This window comes from Gekko japonicus, unplaced genomic scaffold (genome assembly GCF_001447785.1).
Source record: "Gekko japonicus isolate JY-2015 unplaced genomic scaffold, Gekko_japonicus_V1.1 scaffold3417, whole genome shotgun sequence".
Taxonomy (NCBI): Eukaryota; Metazoa; Chordata; class Lepidosauria; order Squamata; family Gekkonidae; genus Gekko; species Gekko japonicus.
In genome coordinates, this window is record NW_015173241.1 from 26,109 (window position 1) to 43,139 (window position 17,031).

General features: G+C 43.8%; 1 protein-coding gene across 1 annotated transcript in view; it reads left to right on the forward strand.

Annotated features, from left to right (window-relative positions):
- Positions 1 to 1,973: 1,973 nt before the first annotated feature.
- LOC107120120 (histone deacetylase 4) overlaps positions 1,974 to 17,031 on the forward strand; it is a gene marked incomplete at its 3' end in the record, with an annotated part of 125,658 nt that continues 110,600 nt past the window's right edge. The window contains exons 1-2 of the mRNA XM_015422766.1: positions 1,974 to 2,127; positions 16,336 to 16,407. Of these exons, the coding sequence (XP_015278252.1) occupies positions 2,106 to 2,127; positions 16,336 to 16,407 (94 nt within the window). The remainder of the gene's footprint in view (positions 2,128 to 16,335; positions 16,408 to 17,031) is intronic.

Here is a 17,031-nt window from a genome sequence, read left to right on the forward strand (position 1 = left end):
AGAGCGTGACATTGTGAATGGATTAATAGACTTCATTTACCAAAAAATTTAAAGTGCATGAATATACAACCCTGATGCTGCATAATTAAAACTAATCCTTATTTCATGATGACTAACCTTTGGGCTATAATGTATCTTAAATAGAAAACTAGCATTTTATTTAAAAATCCAATTTAAATTAAAAATCTAATTTAAGTTAAAAAATTAAATTTGATTTTTTTATTTTTTAAAAAATTCATTGATTTTATCCATCTTGCTTGTAAGCCAGTCACCTTATCCATCAGAAAATAATACTAGCCTATTACAGAGGAAAAATTAGCCATCTTCCTGAGTTAATCACAAAATACGGAATCATCCTCTTTCAAAATCAGCATAATTCCCCAGACTAGTTTCTGGTGAGGTAAAATTTGAGTTCCTGCAAGTATCTCATGAACCCTAAAGTAGCAGGAAAGTTGGGATAAATATCCAGTGGTTCATCCAGAGTCTGAAGTTTGAGTTCTCATCCAGAACATTCTCCACTCCTGCTTGCACTTGTATATACTAATGTACTTTAATTTGCCACCTTTCCCTCATCTCTTGCTTTGCCATTTCTCTTCTTTGTCCTATCAGATGGCTGTCCCAACCTTGGAATCTGTTCATGGAATGCCTCTCTGCTGGCTCTGTGCACCCACTAACCTTATTGCTGTCCTGATCTGAAACGTTCCCACATCCCATGTTTTCGACGTTCCCTCTTTAATTATTCTATACCACTTCCAGTTCTACCTTCCCAAGCCACAACTTTGCATTTCACTTCCCTCCCTGGCAAACCATGTTGCCTAAGGACCTTTTCTCTCTTCTTCCTCTCCCAGCAATCCAACTTCCTATCTCTTTTGAAGGTCACATGAATCTACCTCCTTTTCATGGATGGGTTCCCCTTGCATCAGCTGTGGGTGAGACACATCTGTTTTTTTTCCAGGAATTAAATGGTACCCAGATGTGTTTTACCCATTGTTGTTTAAATTTGCCACAATATTTTTGCTATTGTCAATGAAATATTTTTTCATTCTCGTATTTTCTCTCTCTACTTGGTAGTCAAAGTCAACGTAGTTAAATAAAAGTGGTTCATTTCTTTTCCAACTCATATCTTCATATGCACAGACATGGATTTCCTAAATCCAGGTCTGGCTCTTGCATGTGTGGGGATCTGTGTAATCTTGGGTCTGTAATAACCCTGAAACCAGGTAATGAAATATCCATCTAACTTCCACCTGGTATGATGTAAACAAAGGAAATCCATTTTATATTTATATGCTGAAGTACATTCCATCCTAAACAATTTCTACTTAATGTTTTTACAAATTATCCTCTGTTCTTTCTTCAGATGAATTAATGAGTCAATGATTTAGAACTTACCTCTGCTTTCTAGGGACATGCTCTACTTGGCAGCATTTTTGTGCCATTATGGTGGCTTTGAACTGTATTGGAAGCAGTGCATGTAGATTGTCCTGACTGTCTGAAATGAGGAATGGAAGCTTTGTTAAAGTGTAGGCAATGCATGTGGTCATTTGATGTGTTTTTGTGCAGATGTCCCATAAAATAGAAAGATGCACGTACCAGAAACCCAGCCTACCAAAGTATGCAGCTATGAGAAGTCCCCAGAATGAGCTTCCCATTCCCATAGTGCGCTAAGTACAACCACTTGGGTTCAGAATGCTCAGAACCTGTAATATGTGGGTAGAGAATGCCACTGGAAAACAGGGCAAGAAGAGGCTGGGGAGGGATATGAGTAAATAGGAATTGATGCTATGTCATGTGATTCAAAATTGTAAAACTAAAATATATATCAGTATATATCAATATATATATGTATGTGTGTGTGTTTTATGAACTTGGTTTCTTACAATTTTTCCACTAACTTCTCTACAGATCTACACTTGGGAAGCAACATGAAGATTGTCTACTATCCCACTGGATGACATTGTTTTACAGCAGAGAATGTCTTTCTGACTGACTGGTTATGAATGTGTTTCCTGGATATGCTTCCTGTTTTCCACCTGTGCACTGAATCTCTTCAGAAGTCAGCCCCTCTTTAATACTTGTTTTAAAGAGTTGAGGTTCTTCTAGCAATGAGTTCTCAAAGCCATCCAGGTAAGAACAGAAACGATTATTTTTAGTGCTAGATTGTCTCCTGAGAAACCATGAACCTCATCTGGTGTGATTAATGGCAATGTGGTACAAATCAGTGAAGGTTAAGTTACCTAACTCTGTGGTGCTTAACCTTTAATCCCCTACTCCCCACTAAGTACATCAAATGCCTCCCCAAGTTTAAAAAACAACAACAGAACAGCACTCCAGACAAGGCAGGTCTATTTATATAGCTTGGTTTATGATATATGCGCATGATACATGGATCCTGGGCATGTAATCAGTGAGAACATTGTGCCAGACAGCTATCAGCCAGCTCCTTAATGTTAGGTTTTATTACTGTTTGCTATGTGCTGTTTTTTAAAAGACCAGAATGGCTACAGCTCTTGGGATCCAGGCATCTCAACAACTTCCTCAGCAATCAGATCTTGTGCTTGGGTTTATTGAAGCAGAGTCTCATGCCCCAGTCACCTTAAAAGCCTTGCTTCAACTCACCGAAAAATCCTGGGTTAAGCCTGCCTTCAGTGCACCAGTCTTGAGATGCACTGGAAGTGTGTATTGGATTTAACCAGAGGACTGTGTTTTTCCCCCCATAAAAAGGTAAAGGTTTCCCTTGCTCGAAAGCTAGTCGAATCTGACTCTAAGGGGGTGGTGGTCATCTCCGTTTCCAAACCGAAGAGCCAGCATTGCACGAAGATGTTTCCGTGGTCATGTGGCTGGCATAACTAAATGCCGAGGTGCATGGAACACTGTTACCTTCTCACTGCAGCGGTACCTGTTTATCTACTTGTACTTTCTTGCTTTCGAACTGCTAGGCTGGCAGGAGCTGGGGCCAGAGACAGGAGCTCCCTCCATCAAGCGGCACTAGGGTCTCGAACTGCCGAACTACAGACCTTCCAGTTTGCAGCTCAGCATCTTAACCTCTGAGCCAAAATCCACAGTAGTGGACACCTCCAAAGGCCAAGGAAAGGTAGTGATTCATTCACTTCCTGTGTTTAGGGAGCGTAGAAAATCAGATGTGTTTGGTTGAAGGGTCTATAGCACAAGGGCTGTGGCTTCCTTTATTGAGTCAATCCATCTCATGTTTTATCTTCCAATCCTCTTTTCCTACTGCCTTCAACTTTTCCTAGCATTATTGCTTTTTCAAGAGAGTCATATCTTCTCTTGGCATGTCCAAAGTTTGATAGCCTTAGTTTTAGTTTCTAGGGAGAATTCAAGCATGATTTGATCTAGAACCTACGTATTGGTCTTGGTCCATGGTACCCCTGAAACTCTCTTGCGAACTAATATGACACAGGCCAAAAGTGCATATTGAAGACTAACTTCTTGAAGACAAAGGTCTTTTAAGCAACAAGAGACAAAACAAGCCGGAGCATTGGCAAAATTGTGCTATACACTGAAGTCAATAGACATCATTCCTCTACCTTTCAAGCCTTACAAGAGGCATCAGTGGCAGCCATTATCTAGACCGTTACAACAGTCTTGTTTTTTGTCTGATTACTCATCCTTCGAGATACTTTTTTTCTCTTAATACAAGTCCTTGTACTCTACTTCAAAATCAGAACCAGTATCACAGCCCAAGTCTTCATCTGGCTTTAAATGGCAATTTTGAAGGTGTCTACAACTCCTCTCTAGTTCCAGTAATTCATCATTCCCAGTACCTCCAAACCTGAGAGTCAGGAACAACTGACAAGTGTGTGTTAACTGTTGTCAGGCTGTTATGCTTAATTAAAATTATCTCTTTTCCACCATGTAGCATCTGTACCCCTCTCTCCCCCGTACTTCTCCAGCATATGGGTTCTATCCTGCAGAAAAAGGTCATAGAAATACTGCCTCGTTCCCAAAGAGGACTAGGGTTTTACTCCAGGAATGTTACCTTTCCTGCAAAAAACTCCTCAGGTTCTTTGCTCTGTCCTCAGTCTTAGGGGCATCAGTGAGTTTATTAGGACCACAACATTTTTGGTTTCTAAAGTATGCTGTGGGAGGGTGCCTGTGCAGCACTTAATCACCACATCCTTTGCAGTGTTTGCAGCATGTTGAGGGATTACTGTTTTTTTCTGCATGAGTTACTGGTTCTTCACCACTCAATCTCATTGTTCCCTTCTTGGTCACCTCAGAACAATATTATGTATCCAAGCCTCACTGGGACTTAGTCAAGAGAAAGTTACACCCCGCATCTTGAAAGATCTTTCTGGTAATCGGTGCCATTCTAGAATGGGCATGACAGCATGTACTGATTGGCTGCTTTCACAGGGGCATTGTTAGCACACTGCCTAATGATTGGTGGACTGTGGTGAAATTGCTATGGACTATGGTGTAAGTGTGCTGTGCATCTTGTAGTGGAGCCTTTTCTGCACTTTTCCTTTTTGCTGAGCAAGTGAAGGATACTGACTAGCAAATTAGATCAACACTAAGCAGGTGTCAAGATCTTAGGATGGGACTGCCCATTGTAGAGGTCTCAGGTGATTATGAATTTCCATCATGTCTAAGTAGAAAGAGTTATAACAAAACTAAAGGTTTATGAATTTCCATCATGTCTTAAGTAGAAAGAGTTATAACAAAACTAAAGCGATTTAGTAAAAAGACTACAAAAACATAAATGACTTTTAATGTGTGAGGGAAGGTGGCATGGTGTATCCTGATCTCATCAGTTCTCCCTCTGAGGCAGAGGACATCTTTGGGTGCTTCCCACTGTCCAGTCAGGGAGGCAGGAACTAGATTCTTCTCTTTCTTGTCTGGTGTGTGGGACACTCCCTATCTTCAGTTCTGTTCCTGCATCAGAGGGAGAGCAGTTCTGTAGCAGGCTCTGCCTACTATTTTTCTTACTGATTACCTTTCTATTGCGTTAATCTTTTCCTTCCTGATTCCTTTTTCTACACTTGTTTCTCTTCTCTGTCTTTCTTGCCTACCCCAACCTCTTGGATCATCCTTTTACTAATTTTTTTTACCTGGGCTTCCTCCCTCTATTTGTTCCTGACCATTACAACCAGTGGCAGTGGCGGCTATCCGATCGCCCACAGAGTTCCTGAAACTCGGTGAGCCCGATGGAAGCCAGGGGAAACACATGATGACTTCCTTGACAAGGAGGATCTTGCTTCAGCGGCTGCGTGGTTAGTGACAAGAGAGGAGCAACCCAGTGCTGACATGCCTTCGTGGCTTGTGTGCGCTGTTGGCAAGGAGTTGGCCATTTTAGCGCTGCAGAAGACCGCCAAAAGGCCACACTTTGAAGGGCAAGAGCCTGAAGAGGGTCCAGCCCGCCTGCCTGGCAGCCACAGGCGGTGCCATAATCTTCCCTGTGGAAATGGTGGGAAATCAAGGCAGGAGTCTCTCAAGCTCCAGAACGGCCCTGGGCGCCAACCATGCCAACCTCATGGCAGGAGAGTTCATTGCAGGCTTTTCTCCTCGCGGTCAAGCCCTGCCAGTTCAACACAACCTCTCTCTACAGATGGGTAACATACTTGGGGCTCCTAGTATGCCCATAGATTTATTTGCCTTAATGAAACAGGCCATGAGAGAAGAAATTTATAATATATGCCAACCAGCTGCCCTAAATGTTGAGAGATCTGATTCCAACCTTTCCTCTCCTTCTCCCACCCCCTGGAACCCAGACTGCCTCCCAGGGGGAAGCAATGGCCCACAAAAGCTGCCCAAAAGAGATCCCTGGAGGGGAGTAGGGACAGGGGACCCCAATGGAAAGGGGTTCTACCCATTGACAGTGATTCTGAGAGCAAGGAGGAGGGGGAGGAGGAAGAGGTGTTTGTGCTTAAGCCTTCCTCCCACCTCTTTAAACCAGAGGACTATATTAATTCTTATTGTCAAAGACTGTGGCTGCCCTCCAACTCCACGATACATCCATGGGGGAAGAGGAGGCAAGCCAGGGACCTCCAGATGTAAGACTTGGGGGATGGAAGAATTTTTCCCCAGGGACGACTTCTCTCCAAAAGTCTTCCCCTTCCCAGAGTACTTCGAGAGACAAATGAAGGCTGAATGGTCTAAACCAACTGTCAACCGACGATTTCCACAGTTAGTCTAGAAACTGTATACAATGCCTTTGTTTGTGCATGAGATGTTGCAGGTTCCCGCAGTTGATGCCCCAGTGGCTGGTCTACAGTCATCGGGTCTCCTATTGGAGGCCAAGGCACAGTTCATGACAACTTTGACAGTAAAGGGGAGGCGGTACTGCAGAGAACCCATGAAGCACTAGCCATAGCCATCAAAGCTTCCACCATCTCCTCTATAGTGGCCAGAGCTTCCATCGTCTGGATGAGAAAACTGATTCAGGTTCTTCCAGAAAACAACAAATGCCCCCTAGAAGGTGCCAGTAGGGTTCTGAAGGTCAGCACCTTTACTGCAGACTTCACCCTAGATGTTCACTTCTAGAACAATTGCCTCAGCAGCAGTAGCTAGACATCTCTGGCTAAGAGCTTGGCCACCAGACTTACATTCCAAGAACATTATTCTGTCCTATCCCCTCCATGGAGAAAAGCTATTCAGAGATGCCCTGGAAAAGATTTTGATTGAAACCAGAGACAAGAAGAAGGCGATGCCCAGGACTGTACATTGTTCTGACAGATGGTACGTTGGCTCTCAGTCCTTTCGGACGCAGCATACACTGCTCAGACCCAGACAGGATCCCAAGATATCAGCCTGGGGCTATACATGCCAGAACTTCAAGAAAGGGTCCTTCAACCCTAGGAACAACAGACATTTCTCATCCCTTGTCGAACGGCCAGACTTGGGTTCCAAGTCCCCCAAGGCATAACTCACCAGATATTGGGGGGGAGGGGGCGCCAGCTTCATTTCCAACAAGCTTGGTTTGATGCCCAAGCAGACGCCTGGACCTTAGAGGTTGTCTCTCAAAGTTGTGCCATAGAATTCGAGAGACACCCACCGGAACCCTTCGTCATCTCCTCCTTATGCCCAGAGGAGGCTAATAACACAAAAGGTGATCCAACACCTCCTGGATATCAGGGCAGTGGAGCTTATACCACCACACCAGCGTGGATAGGGGATCTACTCCATCTATTTCACAGTCCCCCAAAAGAATGGGGACTAGAGAGCCATTTTAGACCTCAAGTTATTGAACAGGTTTATCAAGCTCCGTCACTTCCAGATGGAAACACTGCTTTCAGTCTCGGAGGCAATTCAACCAAAGGAATTCATGACATCTGTAGACCTTATGGAGGCTTACCTCCATGTTTCTATTCTGCCTTCACATTGTCAGTACCTGAGATTCTGTGTGGGCAAACTCCACCTTCAATTTCAAGCGATGCCTTTTGAACTCTCTGCTGCACTGCGGGTATTTACCAAACTCTTGGTCAATCCAGTCATTTGCCTCAGGGAACAATTCATCCACATTCACCTGTTCTTGGATGATCTTCTGATTAGGTCCAACTCACGAGAGAATTCCCATCAGGACACTCTAACCACAATACACTATCTACAACACCACGGGTTCCTGATAAATTTGTACAAGCGCTCCCTTCAGCCATTTCAAAGACTGGAGCATTTGGGCATGATTATAGATACGACAAAGGGTTCTCTATATTTCACCAGAGAGAAAGTGGAGAAGACCAAGCATCTGATGAGGGCCATAATCCGAAGTCGGTCATCACCACTAATGGGGTTGGCCAAGTTACTGGGTATCCTGGTGGCCAACACTGAGGCACTGTGCTGGGGACGCCTCCATCTCCAACTCCTCCAGTCTTTCCTCAGACCCTATCAACAACAGATTATGGAAAAGAAGATCCTCGACCTCATAGTGCCACTGATGGTCAAGAACAGTCTGAGGACAACAACCTATGTCGACAGGAGGTTCATGATACCCCAGGAAATCCAGATATTGACAGAAGCAAGCCTCACAGCCTGGGGCGTGACACTGGACAATGATCCAGTTCAGGGTTGTTGGTCAGAATATGAGGCGAATCTACCTATCAATATCTTGGAATTGTGAGCCATCCATCTTGCACCTCTGCACTTCAAGGACCAGATAAAGAATGGCCACATTCTGATTGGAATGGACAGTGTCTCAGCAAACACATATATAAACAAACAAGGGGAATCCAAATCCTCAAGGCTTTACAGGGAAGCAGCCCTGTTATTCTCCTAGGTGGAGGGACACCTTGCCTCAATCAGAGCTGAGCACATAAGGGGGATTGCCAATATCCAAGCCGACTGGCTGAGCAGAAAGACTATTCAGCTGGGAGAGTGGTCCCTGAAGAAAGAGAACTTCCGGCTGATTATATCAAGATTTGGAACTCCTCTCCTAGATCTCTTTGCATCTCAGGACAATAATCAGTTACCAGGATTCATGATCAAATTCTTTCATCCACTGGCAGAGGGGACAGATGCACTGACATCTCCATGGCCAGCAGGCCTTCTCTATCCCTTTCCCCCCATTCCAGTCATTCCCAAGTTTCTATGGAAGATCCAGGAGCAGGGGGTGGAAGTTTTAGTGGTGGCCCCGTGGTGGCCACGATGACCTTGGTTCTCCACTCTTCAACAGATGGTGATGGCTCCTCCATTCCCCTTGCTGACTCCTCCGGACATGCTTCATCAGGGGCCAATCTGGCACTCTCATCAAGATTGGCTTTGCTTAAGTGTGGGGAAATTAAACGGGACGCCTTCCTAAAGAAGGGCTATTCACAAGAGGTCACTGACACCCTTCTAGCCTCAAGAAAGCAGTCCACAGCTACAACTTATAATGCCTCATGGAAGGCCTTCACTCATTGGGGAAGGCTCTGCAGAGTAAGGCAATGGCAAACCACCTCTGTTTCTCACTTGTCTTGAAAGCCCCTTGCTGGCGTCCCCATAAATTGGTTGCGACTTGATGGCACATAATGTACACATTTTTAACATCCTAAATACAGTAACAGTTTCCAACTTTAAATATTTGGTACCCCATTTAATCAACATCTATCTTGTTAGTAATGTATATGGATTTGTGGGATGTAATCATTTAAATGCCTTTTGATCATAAGAAAGCAGGGTGTTACTGGATGCCAGCAATAGCTCTTCTACTGATGTTGAAAGTACAGGGTAGACTATCCAGGATTTTACATAATGCCGTGGAGGTTCTTCTTTTTTCTATTTTTTTTAACATCCAGCCTGACAAGGAGTTTTGGAGAACTTGAAAGCTTGCATGCTGTTAACGTGTCATTTGGTTGGTCCCAGTAGAAGGTATTATGTGGATTGTGTTCTGGGCTTTTGGATTTTTCTTTGGTAATGCATGGCTGACAACAACTTTCTTTAGGTAGAAGGTAACTCAGTTTCAATCTCTGGATTCCTTAATATCCAGACCAAGGCATTCTCCTTCAAAAGACCTTGAAAAGAGAGAACCCAGTGTGAAAGTCATAGTGAGGTTCTAAGTAAATTTGAGCCAACAATAGTTCTTTCTTTGAATGCTGCACATGTGAAGTGTGTGTTTCCTTCACTACACAATAACTAGGTACATTTACCAACCTGGTGTTAAGCGTTAAGTGATCTGCAGGGCAGGTGTAACTCAGGAGTGTCCCATTTAGTAATTCAAAAACTGATGAATTGCTGTTTGTTTATTTTAAAATAAAGTTGGAACCATGGTGGCTCACAGTAAAAATCACACTAAACACACATGACAATAAAATAGAACAGTACGAAAATTCTCTTACATAGAAATGTCACAGTTGGGATAACTCACAGTTCTTTCTTTTAGATAGAAGTTCTTTCAGTGTCTCAAGCACGGGAGAGGATTGTGCTGAGCCCTACTTGGCTCTTGCTGGAACACCAAGTCCCCTGGTGGCAGCGGCAGCCTCCTATGAGGTTCTTATAATGCCTTAAGCACAGGGAAGAAGAGAGTTGAGTATCTGCTTTTCCTCAGCCCTGGCTGGCTGTCCCCTGGCACCACCCACAACTGGTATCTCTCACCCCTCTGCTTTCCCAGCAGAGTTTTTTAAACTCTTGCATTTCAGCCTTATGCCTTACAACACCATTAAATCACCAGAAGGTCTCATACAGGGTCAGACTGCCCATTAATCTCACTGGGGAATTCCTGGAGGGCTGATAACAGCAGTGAAGGCTGAAAGGGCTATTAGTCCTTACAGCTAACAGCCCAGATCAGGGGCTTCTGGGAGTGCAAGGAGAGAAAAAGAGGTCATTTAAGGTGATGGGCTGGGTAAGGTAACCTTGTCATGGAAGGGAAGGGCTGGCAGGGCCCCTTCTGTATGGCAGATTTCCCGCGCTGTGTCTGTGGGCTTCTCTGGCAGCTCCTGCCTAGCTTGGGTTTCTTGGGGCAGAAACCCATTGTTTTTAAGGCAATCCCAAAGTTGCTGCTTCCATTCAGTACCAGAGGCAGTATGGCCCTTTATATCAGTTTCTGGGGAGCACAGGCTGGAGGATGCTATTGTAGTCATCTTACTCCTGGGCTTCTTAGAGAAGAAGAGATTGAATTTATACCCCGCCCTTCACTACCCAAAGGTATCTCAGAGCGGCTTATAAGCTCCTTTCCCTTCCCCTCCCCACTACCCTGTGAGGTAGGTAGGTTGGCTCCTGTGTGAATACCTGGACTTAGGCGGGCCTTTGGTCTGATCCAGCAAGATTCTTCTTGTGTTCCTATATGTATTCTTTCTTGGCTTACTAAACTTCCTCACAGTTTGAATCCCGTAAGGCTGATCTTTGGAACCACACCATTCGTATTTGGTCTTGCTATCAGAAGCATCGTAATAAAGGAGGGGCAGCAGGGCAGCTTGCCATCCCTGCAGTGTGATACCTTGGAGCTACAAGGTTGCGGTAGATTGCCCCCTTTCTAGTACGTGGAGTGGAGTGCAGCAGCTAGGTGTAGTCTTTAGATGTTTATTTATGTAATTATTTAAAACATTTTAATGCCACCTTTCTACCTGATCAGGGTCCCCAAGGTGGTGCACATAAAAATGGTAAAAAAATTTGAACAATTAAAAGCAACATTTAAAATGATAAAATAATAAAAACATGTAACAGTACCAGGGGAAGGCCAGTACCCTTTATTGGGGGGGGGGGTATGCAAAATGAAACAAAAGTCTTCACCTGCTGGCTGAAGACACCCATAGAGGGAGACAGACAAAATCTCCCTAGGGAGGAAGTTCCAAAGTTTTGGTGCTACAATTAAGCCTTTTATTGGGTTGCTGCCCATGTAGCCTTGGATGGTGGTTAGGGAGAAGGTGGTCCTTAAGGTATACTGGTCCCAGGGCATAGAGGTCTTGAAAGATCAATGCCAGCACCTTGAATAGAGCCTGGAAGCAAATTGGAAGACTGTTTAGGTGGAACAAGACTGGAGTGGTATGGTCCCTACAGCCCACTTCAGTCAACACTCTGTTCACAGTATGCTGTACCAACTGCAGCTCCAGACAGTCTTCAAGGGCAGTCCTATGTACAGTGCACTGCAGTAATCTAATCTAGGTGTTACCAAGGCATGCACCAGAATGGCAAGAATTTTTTCTGTCCAGGAAAGGCTGCAGCTCGCTCACCAGCCAAAGCTGGTAAAAGGTACCCCTGGCCACCACTGCCACCTGTTTATCCAATAGGACTCCTCTGTCCAAGAGCACCCTCAAACTGTGAATCTGCTCCTTTAGGGGGGAATACAACCCCATCGAGATCAGGGGACAACTCCTTTCCTGGGTCAAACCTTCCTTTCACAAGTAGCGCCTCCGTTTTGTCAAGAGTAAGTTTGAGCTTGTTAGCCCTCATCCGTTTCAAAACTGCCTCTGGGCCGCCTGATCACAGTTTTTACAGTCTCCCTGGGATCTGCTGGTAGCACAGGACAGAGCCGAGTGTCATCTGCGTATTAGTGGCAACTCAACCCAAATCTCTGGATGACCTCTCCCAGCAGCTTTACATAAATGTTGAAAAGGGTGGGGGACACGATGGAGCCTTGGGGAATGCCAGAGGTCAAGGGGCAGAGCATCAGTCCCTCAGCACGGTCTGAAACCCACTGTGACGAACTGACCTCCCAAACCAAGATGCTTAGTGCATCAAATTCAGAGAGCTGGGAAATTAGAGGTTAATGCCTCACTGTAAAGCGCTTTGATTGACAGGCTGCTGCCTGCATGCACCCCCTTCTCTCTGACTGGTCAGCACCAGCTGAGGAGAGTTTTAAAAAAGTTTAGTCAGTTTTGTCAGAAAGAGTCAGTCATCATGTGGATTTTTGGCTTGGCAGAATAGTCAGGAGGATTGTGTTGGTTTGAGGGAAACAGAAAAATCATTTGAGAAGTAAAGGAACAGGACTCCTTGCCCTTACTGTGTACCAACACAACTGAAGAAAAGTTCAAAAGGCAGAACTAAAAGTCTCAGTGTCAGCCCTAGCTGAATTTTATTTATGCACAGTCTCCAGAACTGAGGTTTAGGTTTGACAGAGGGGGCTGGTCAGGAGGTTGGAAAATGCCAGTCTAGCCAAACAGAAGGGATCGCTCCTAGAAAGAGGAGGATATTTCTTACCCAGTTACTCAGAGGGTTCAACTCAAAAGGGACCCCTGGTTTGTGTGAAAAGGTAAATGGTCTTAGACGCTTCAAGAGTGGAAAAGGGAAAATTATAATCCCACAAGGGAAGTATTCAAATAGAGGAAGAAAGTACTAACTTCCAGGAAACTAAAATAGTTTTATGAAACTTTATTAAGACACATTCTGTGTGTTCAGACACGCCATTTGATCTGGTGTCGTGATGGTTCAGCAACGGATTGTATCTGCACAATCACACAGTCAACATCTGCCTCCCGTCCCCAGCCATTGGTTTCTGGCTCAAAACCGCTTTAATCCGGAGTATTTTGTTACCAGGTCCCAAAGTGGTGTTTTCTCAGCTCTCCCATTTAAAGCCGCATTTCCCCCCTCTGTGATCGCTCCTCCGGTGTCAAGCCACTTCCGGTTTAAAACCCCCTCCCCGCTCGAAAGCTGCCCGAGGCTTCAGCTTTTCGCCCGCCATTCTTTTATGCGTCAGCGGTGTGCACATAGGCGGAGCTCCGCCACCGCGTTTAGAAAACCGACATTTAAACAGTAACTTGTTTTAGCATTTAGATGAGTTCGGGATCTCATGGAGGCCATTTCGGGTCAAACATTTAAAGGGAAGTCTTTTGTTGGAGGGGTTGGATTGATTCGCCCTGGTGGTTCTGACATGCGCCATGGTAGTTTCGCTCCTCCATTCTATAGAGGGGCGCCTATGTGCATGCGTAAACTGACACACACTCCCGCGCATCGGTAGTGTAGACGCCGGGGAGCGACGTGACTGTGCGGTGAGGCGAGATAAGGGAGGTAAGTGTGATTGCGATTATCCAGATCTGGAGCAGTTTAATGTGCTCTCAGCATGCCGTCTGACCGCACCCATTGTTGCTGAAAGAAATCTCCAAGACCGACAAACCTCTCACAGTTAAGAACTGAGTCTCTAAGAATATAAGCTTCAGTTATGCTCTGTTGCCTGTTCAAAATATTATGAGTTGTATAAAGAACCGAACTTCCCTCAACCTCTCATCCCCTGCCCTATTCCTGATTCAACTGTGCCTGTTCAATAAAATCAACCTTTTTGTGTGAACTTTACTTCGTGTCAAGTGCTGTTTCTAAAGGATTTTATAAGAGGGCTCCAAATCTCTGGCCTGGGCAAAAGCTAAATAACTTCTCTATCACAGAAAGTTATAATACTATATGCAGATACTTACTATACGTAATACTATACGCAGAAAGTTATAATACTATACTTCAAATATGCTACTAAAAGGCTGCTCAGAGTGGGGAACAGTGTTTTGGTGGGAAAATCTGCCTCACAGAGAAGGAGCAGCAGGGATCCATCGTACCCTCCCTTAAGGTAGGCTAGAACTACCACAGAACAGTGCCTCCAATCCTGAAAGACGTTCCTGAAGGATAACATGATCACTGTATCAAACACTGCTGAGGGGTCTAGGAGAATTAACAGAGTTGCACTCCTGCCTGTCCGTCTCCCAGTGCCTATCATCTACCAGGACAACCAAGGCCATTTCAGTCCCATAACCTGGTCAGAAACCAGATTGGAAGGAATCCAAACAATCTGCTTTGTTCAGGAATCCCTGAAGTTGGCAGTGCATGTACTGAGTGCAGTTTGTCAAAAACGTTCACATTCTTTTAATCCTGTGAAGCAAAAAACCCTTGCTGACAGTATTTACATCTCAATTTTCTTGTAAGGCTGTGAATTCATATAGCTATTCCAATGTTGTATTTTAGAAGGGAAAGAATAAAGGAATACATAAAATGTTCCTTGTAAGGCTCCCAGTTTGGCTGTGGCCATTGGCTGCTGTTTACAAAGCAGCTGACAGTTGCAATGGAGTTCCACCATCGAGGTGGGGGGGGACAGCACACAGCAGCTGTTGCCCCACTGAGTGAGTCTAGACTGCCTTTGATGAAATGAAAGAGGTGTAAGCAGTTGTACAAAGCAAGTATGCGTCTGCTTTGTTGGATTTAGACTACATTGAGTTCTGTATCCAATGGCTTCTTAAAAAATTACAGATGGGTGCCAAATTGCAGCAAAGATATTACCTTTGTCTTGGACCCAGTATCCATTACCTCCCGTCCAAGTATCCATTCAGTAATAAATTCATATACAAATTACTGTGTTAGGTCAATTCAGCAACTGTTTGGAGGACTGGAAATGAGTCATGAGCTTACACACATTCTCTTGGATGTGGCTTCCCTTTCAGTGTCGTTATAGCACTCAGGTTGCTATGATGTCTAAAACTATGGTTGGTATTTTCTCTTTCAGTTTGAATCAGAAACCCACATCAAACCACAGTTTCTGATTCTGGTTTGGATGAAAAGAGCTAACAATAGTTCACTGATTTACTGCTGAAAGGGAAGTGAATATGCTAAGCAGATTGCGCTCTAGTTATGAATGTGTGACGGACTATATTTCAAATGCTGTTTCCTAATGCAGTAGAGAAGGAAGGTGAATAGTTGACTCTGCTCTAGAATGTTGAGCTTGAGTGACAGGTTGCTCCTTTTATCTGCTTGGCCAGCACCAGCTGAGGGAAATATAAGATCAGCTGTGTACTGAGGGGAGAGTGAGTTTGTTTTGAGTTCCTTTTGTGTTCAGCAGCAGTTACTGTTCAGTAAAGGAAAAGCTCAGCTAAAGGGGTGGATATCTGAAGAGGCTGACTAAAAAGTCTGTCAGACAGGTTCACCTACAGACTCCTGGTCTTAGCTGTGTTAAACATAACCCGAGAAAGAATTCCATCCAGGGGTCATTTCGTAGAAAAAGAGCTAGGGGAACTCATTAACATAACTCATTAGCATATGCCACACCCCCTGACATCAGGGGCCCGGCGGTGGACCTGCAAGGCCAGCGGGAGTGCAAGGAAGCCCCGCCAAGGCCCTCCCCGGCCCCAGGCAGGCAGGGGTGGGGAGAGGCGGGGACTGACAAGTTCCTGGGATGGGTAAAAGCCAAATCAGATTCTATCTCAGGGTTGAACATTCAGATTTATAAAGCCACAAATATTATCATGCTACTAGGGGCTAGCTCAATACCTGAAGGGAACTAAGAATTTTAGCAGGAAAAATCTGTGTCTCGATGAAGAAGCAGCAGGGGTCTGTCACAGAAGGTAACAAGCATGTATAGTTACTTATTATAGAGTAGTTCTGTAGTTGTGGTGGGTTCTGTTTATATGAGTTAATTAAACTGGGGTATTCATATACTTTGTTACTTAGAAAAAAGTGTCAACAGAAGTTATTTGACAATATGAATTCCTGTATATATTATGTTGATCATAATAGTTACCCGTGACTTCCTTGAAATCCCAGGTGTATTAATCCTCCTGCTTGATTTTTCAGTTTTATTTTGGTTTCTCCAACACACAGCATATTTTTCTGGAGTTGTGTTTCCATCTGCATACTAACTATTTTGCCAGTAACCAAAATGAAACATAATTTTGATGTTATTCATTCTATAAAAGCCATCTTTTTACAGTATAATTGATTGCCAATGCCAAAAGCACAACCCTGTTTTCTTGAGTGCTCTCTTAAAAAATCTTTAGCTTGTGTTCTGGTATGTGCATTGTCTTTCCATGCTGACAGATGGAGGTTTGTTACATATAAATTTAAATAAATAAAATATAAATACAACAAATTATGTCTGAAAATTAAGCATTTCATTGAGCCGTTGGTCAGTCAGGTGTTAGCACCTTCTGATTTTTTCCCAGGAAACTCTCCGTTAGAATGTGACAACACCAAGTGGGTTTTCTTTTTTCTTTTCAGATGGACTTTCTGGCAGGGACCAGCCAGTAGAATTACTAAAGCCAACCAGAGTAAACCACATGCCAAGTTCTGGTAAGAGGCAAATGCTATGCCATGGGTGAGAGATGCTGTTCTGTAGAGAGAAATCTATAAAAAGTAAATATTAATAAGGTTCAAAAGATAAACTGATGGCCACAGATGTACAGTGTATATGTGTGTTTGGATTCACACATGTGCACACATTCACATACAACAAATATGATAAAGAAAACAAGGACAAAGAAAAGCAAAAACAGAAAAACATTGTTATGTTATCCATGTATTCCTAAGCAGAGTTGCATGGTTCTAAGTCCATTGAAGTCCGAGGGTATAGAAAGGTATAGCTATGCTTAGGATTGCAGTCTGAATGCTATCCTAAATGTATGTTGGCTGTTCTCTATTTTGAAAGTTATTCCGAAATACCTTGTGGTAGAACTTTATAATATGTCCGTATCTCGTGGAATTAAAATGAAATTAACAGTTGAATAGGAAAGAACCTGACAAAAAAGGAAAGCTGGGCAAAAGAAAATCCCTTTTTAAAATGCAGTTTATTTTCATTCGCATAACAAGTACAAGAATGGAAAATTCGCAATATGCAAGAAATTCAAGAACTGTTCTTAACATTATAATAAAATACTTCATGCCTTTCAAGTTGTTGTCAGGGGGAAAATTACTTAC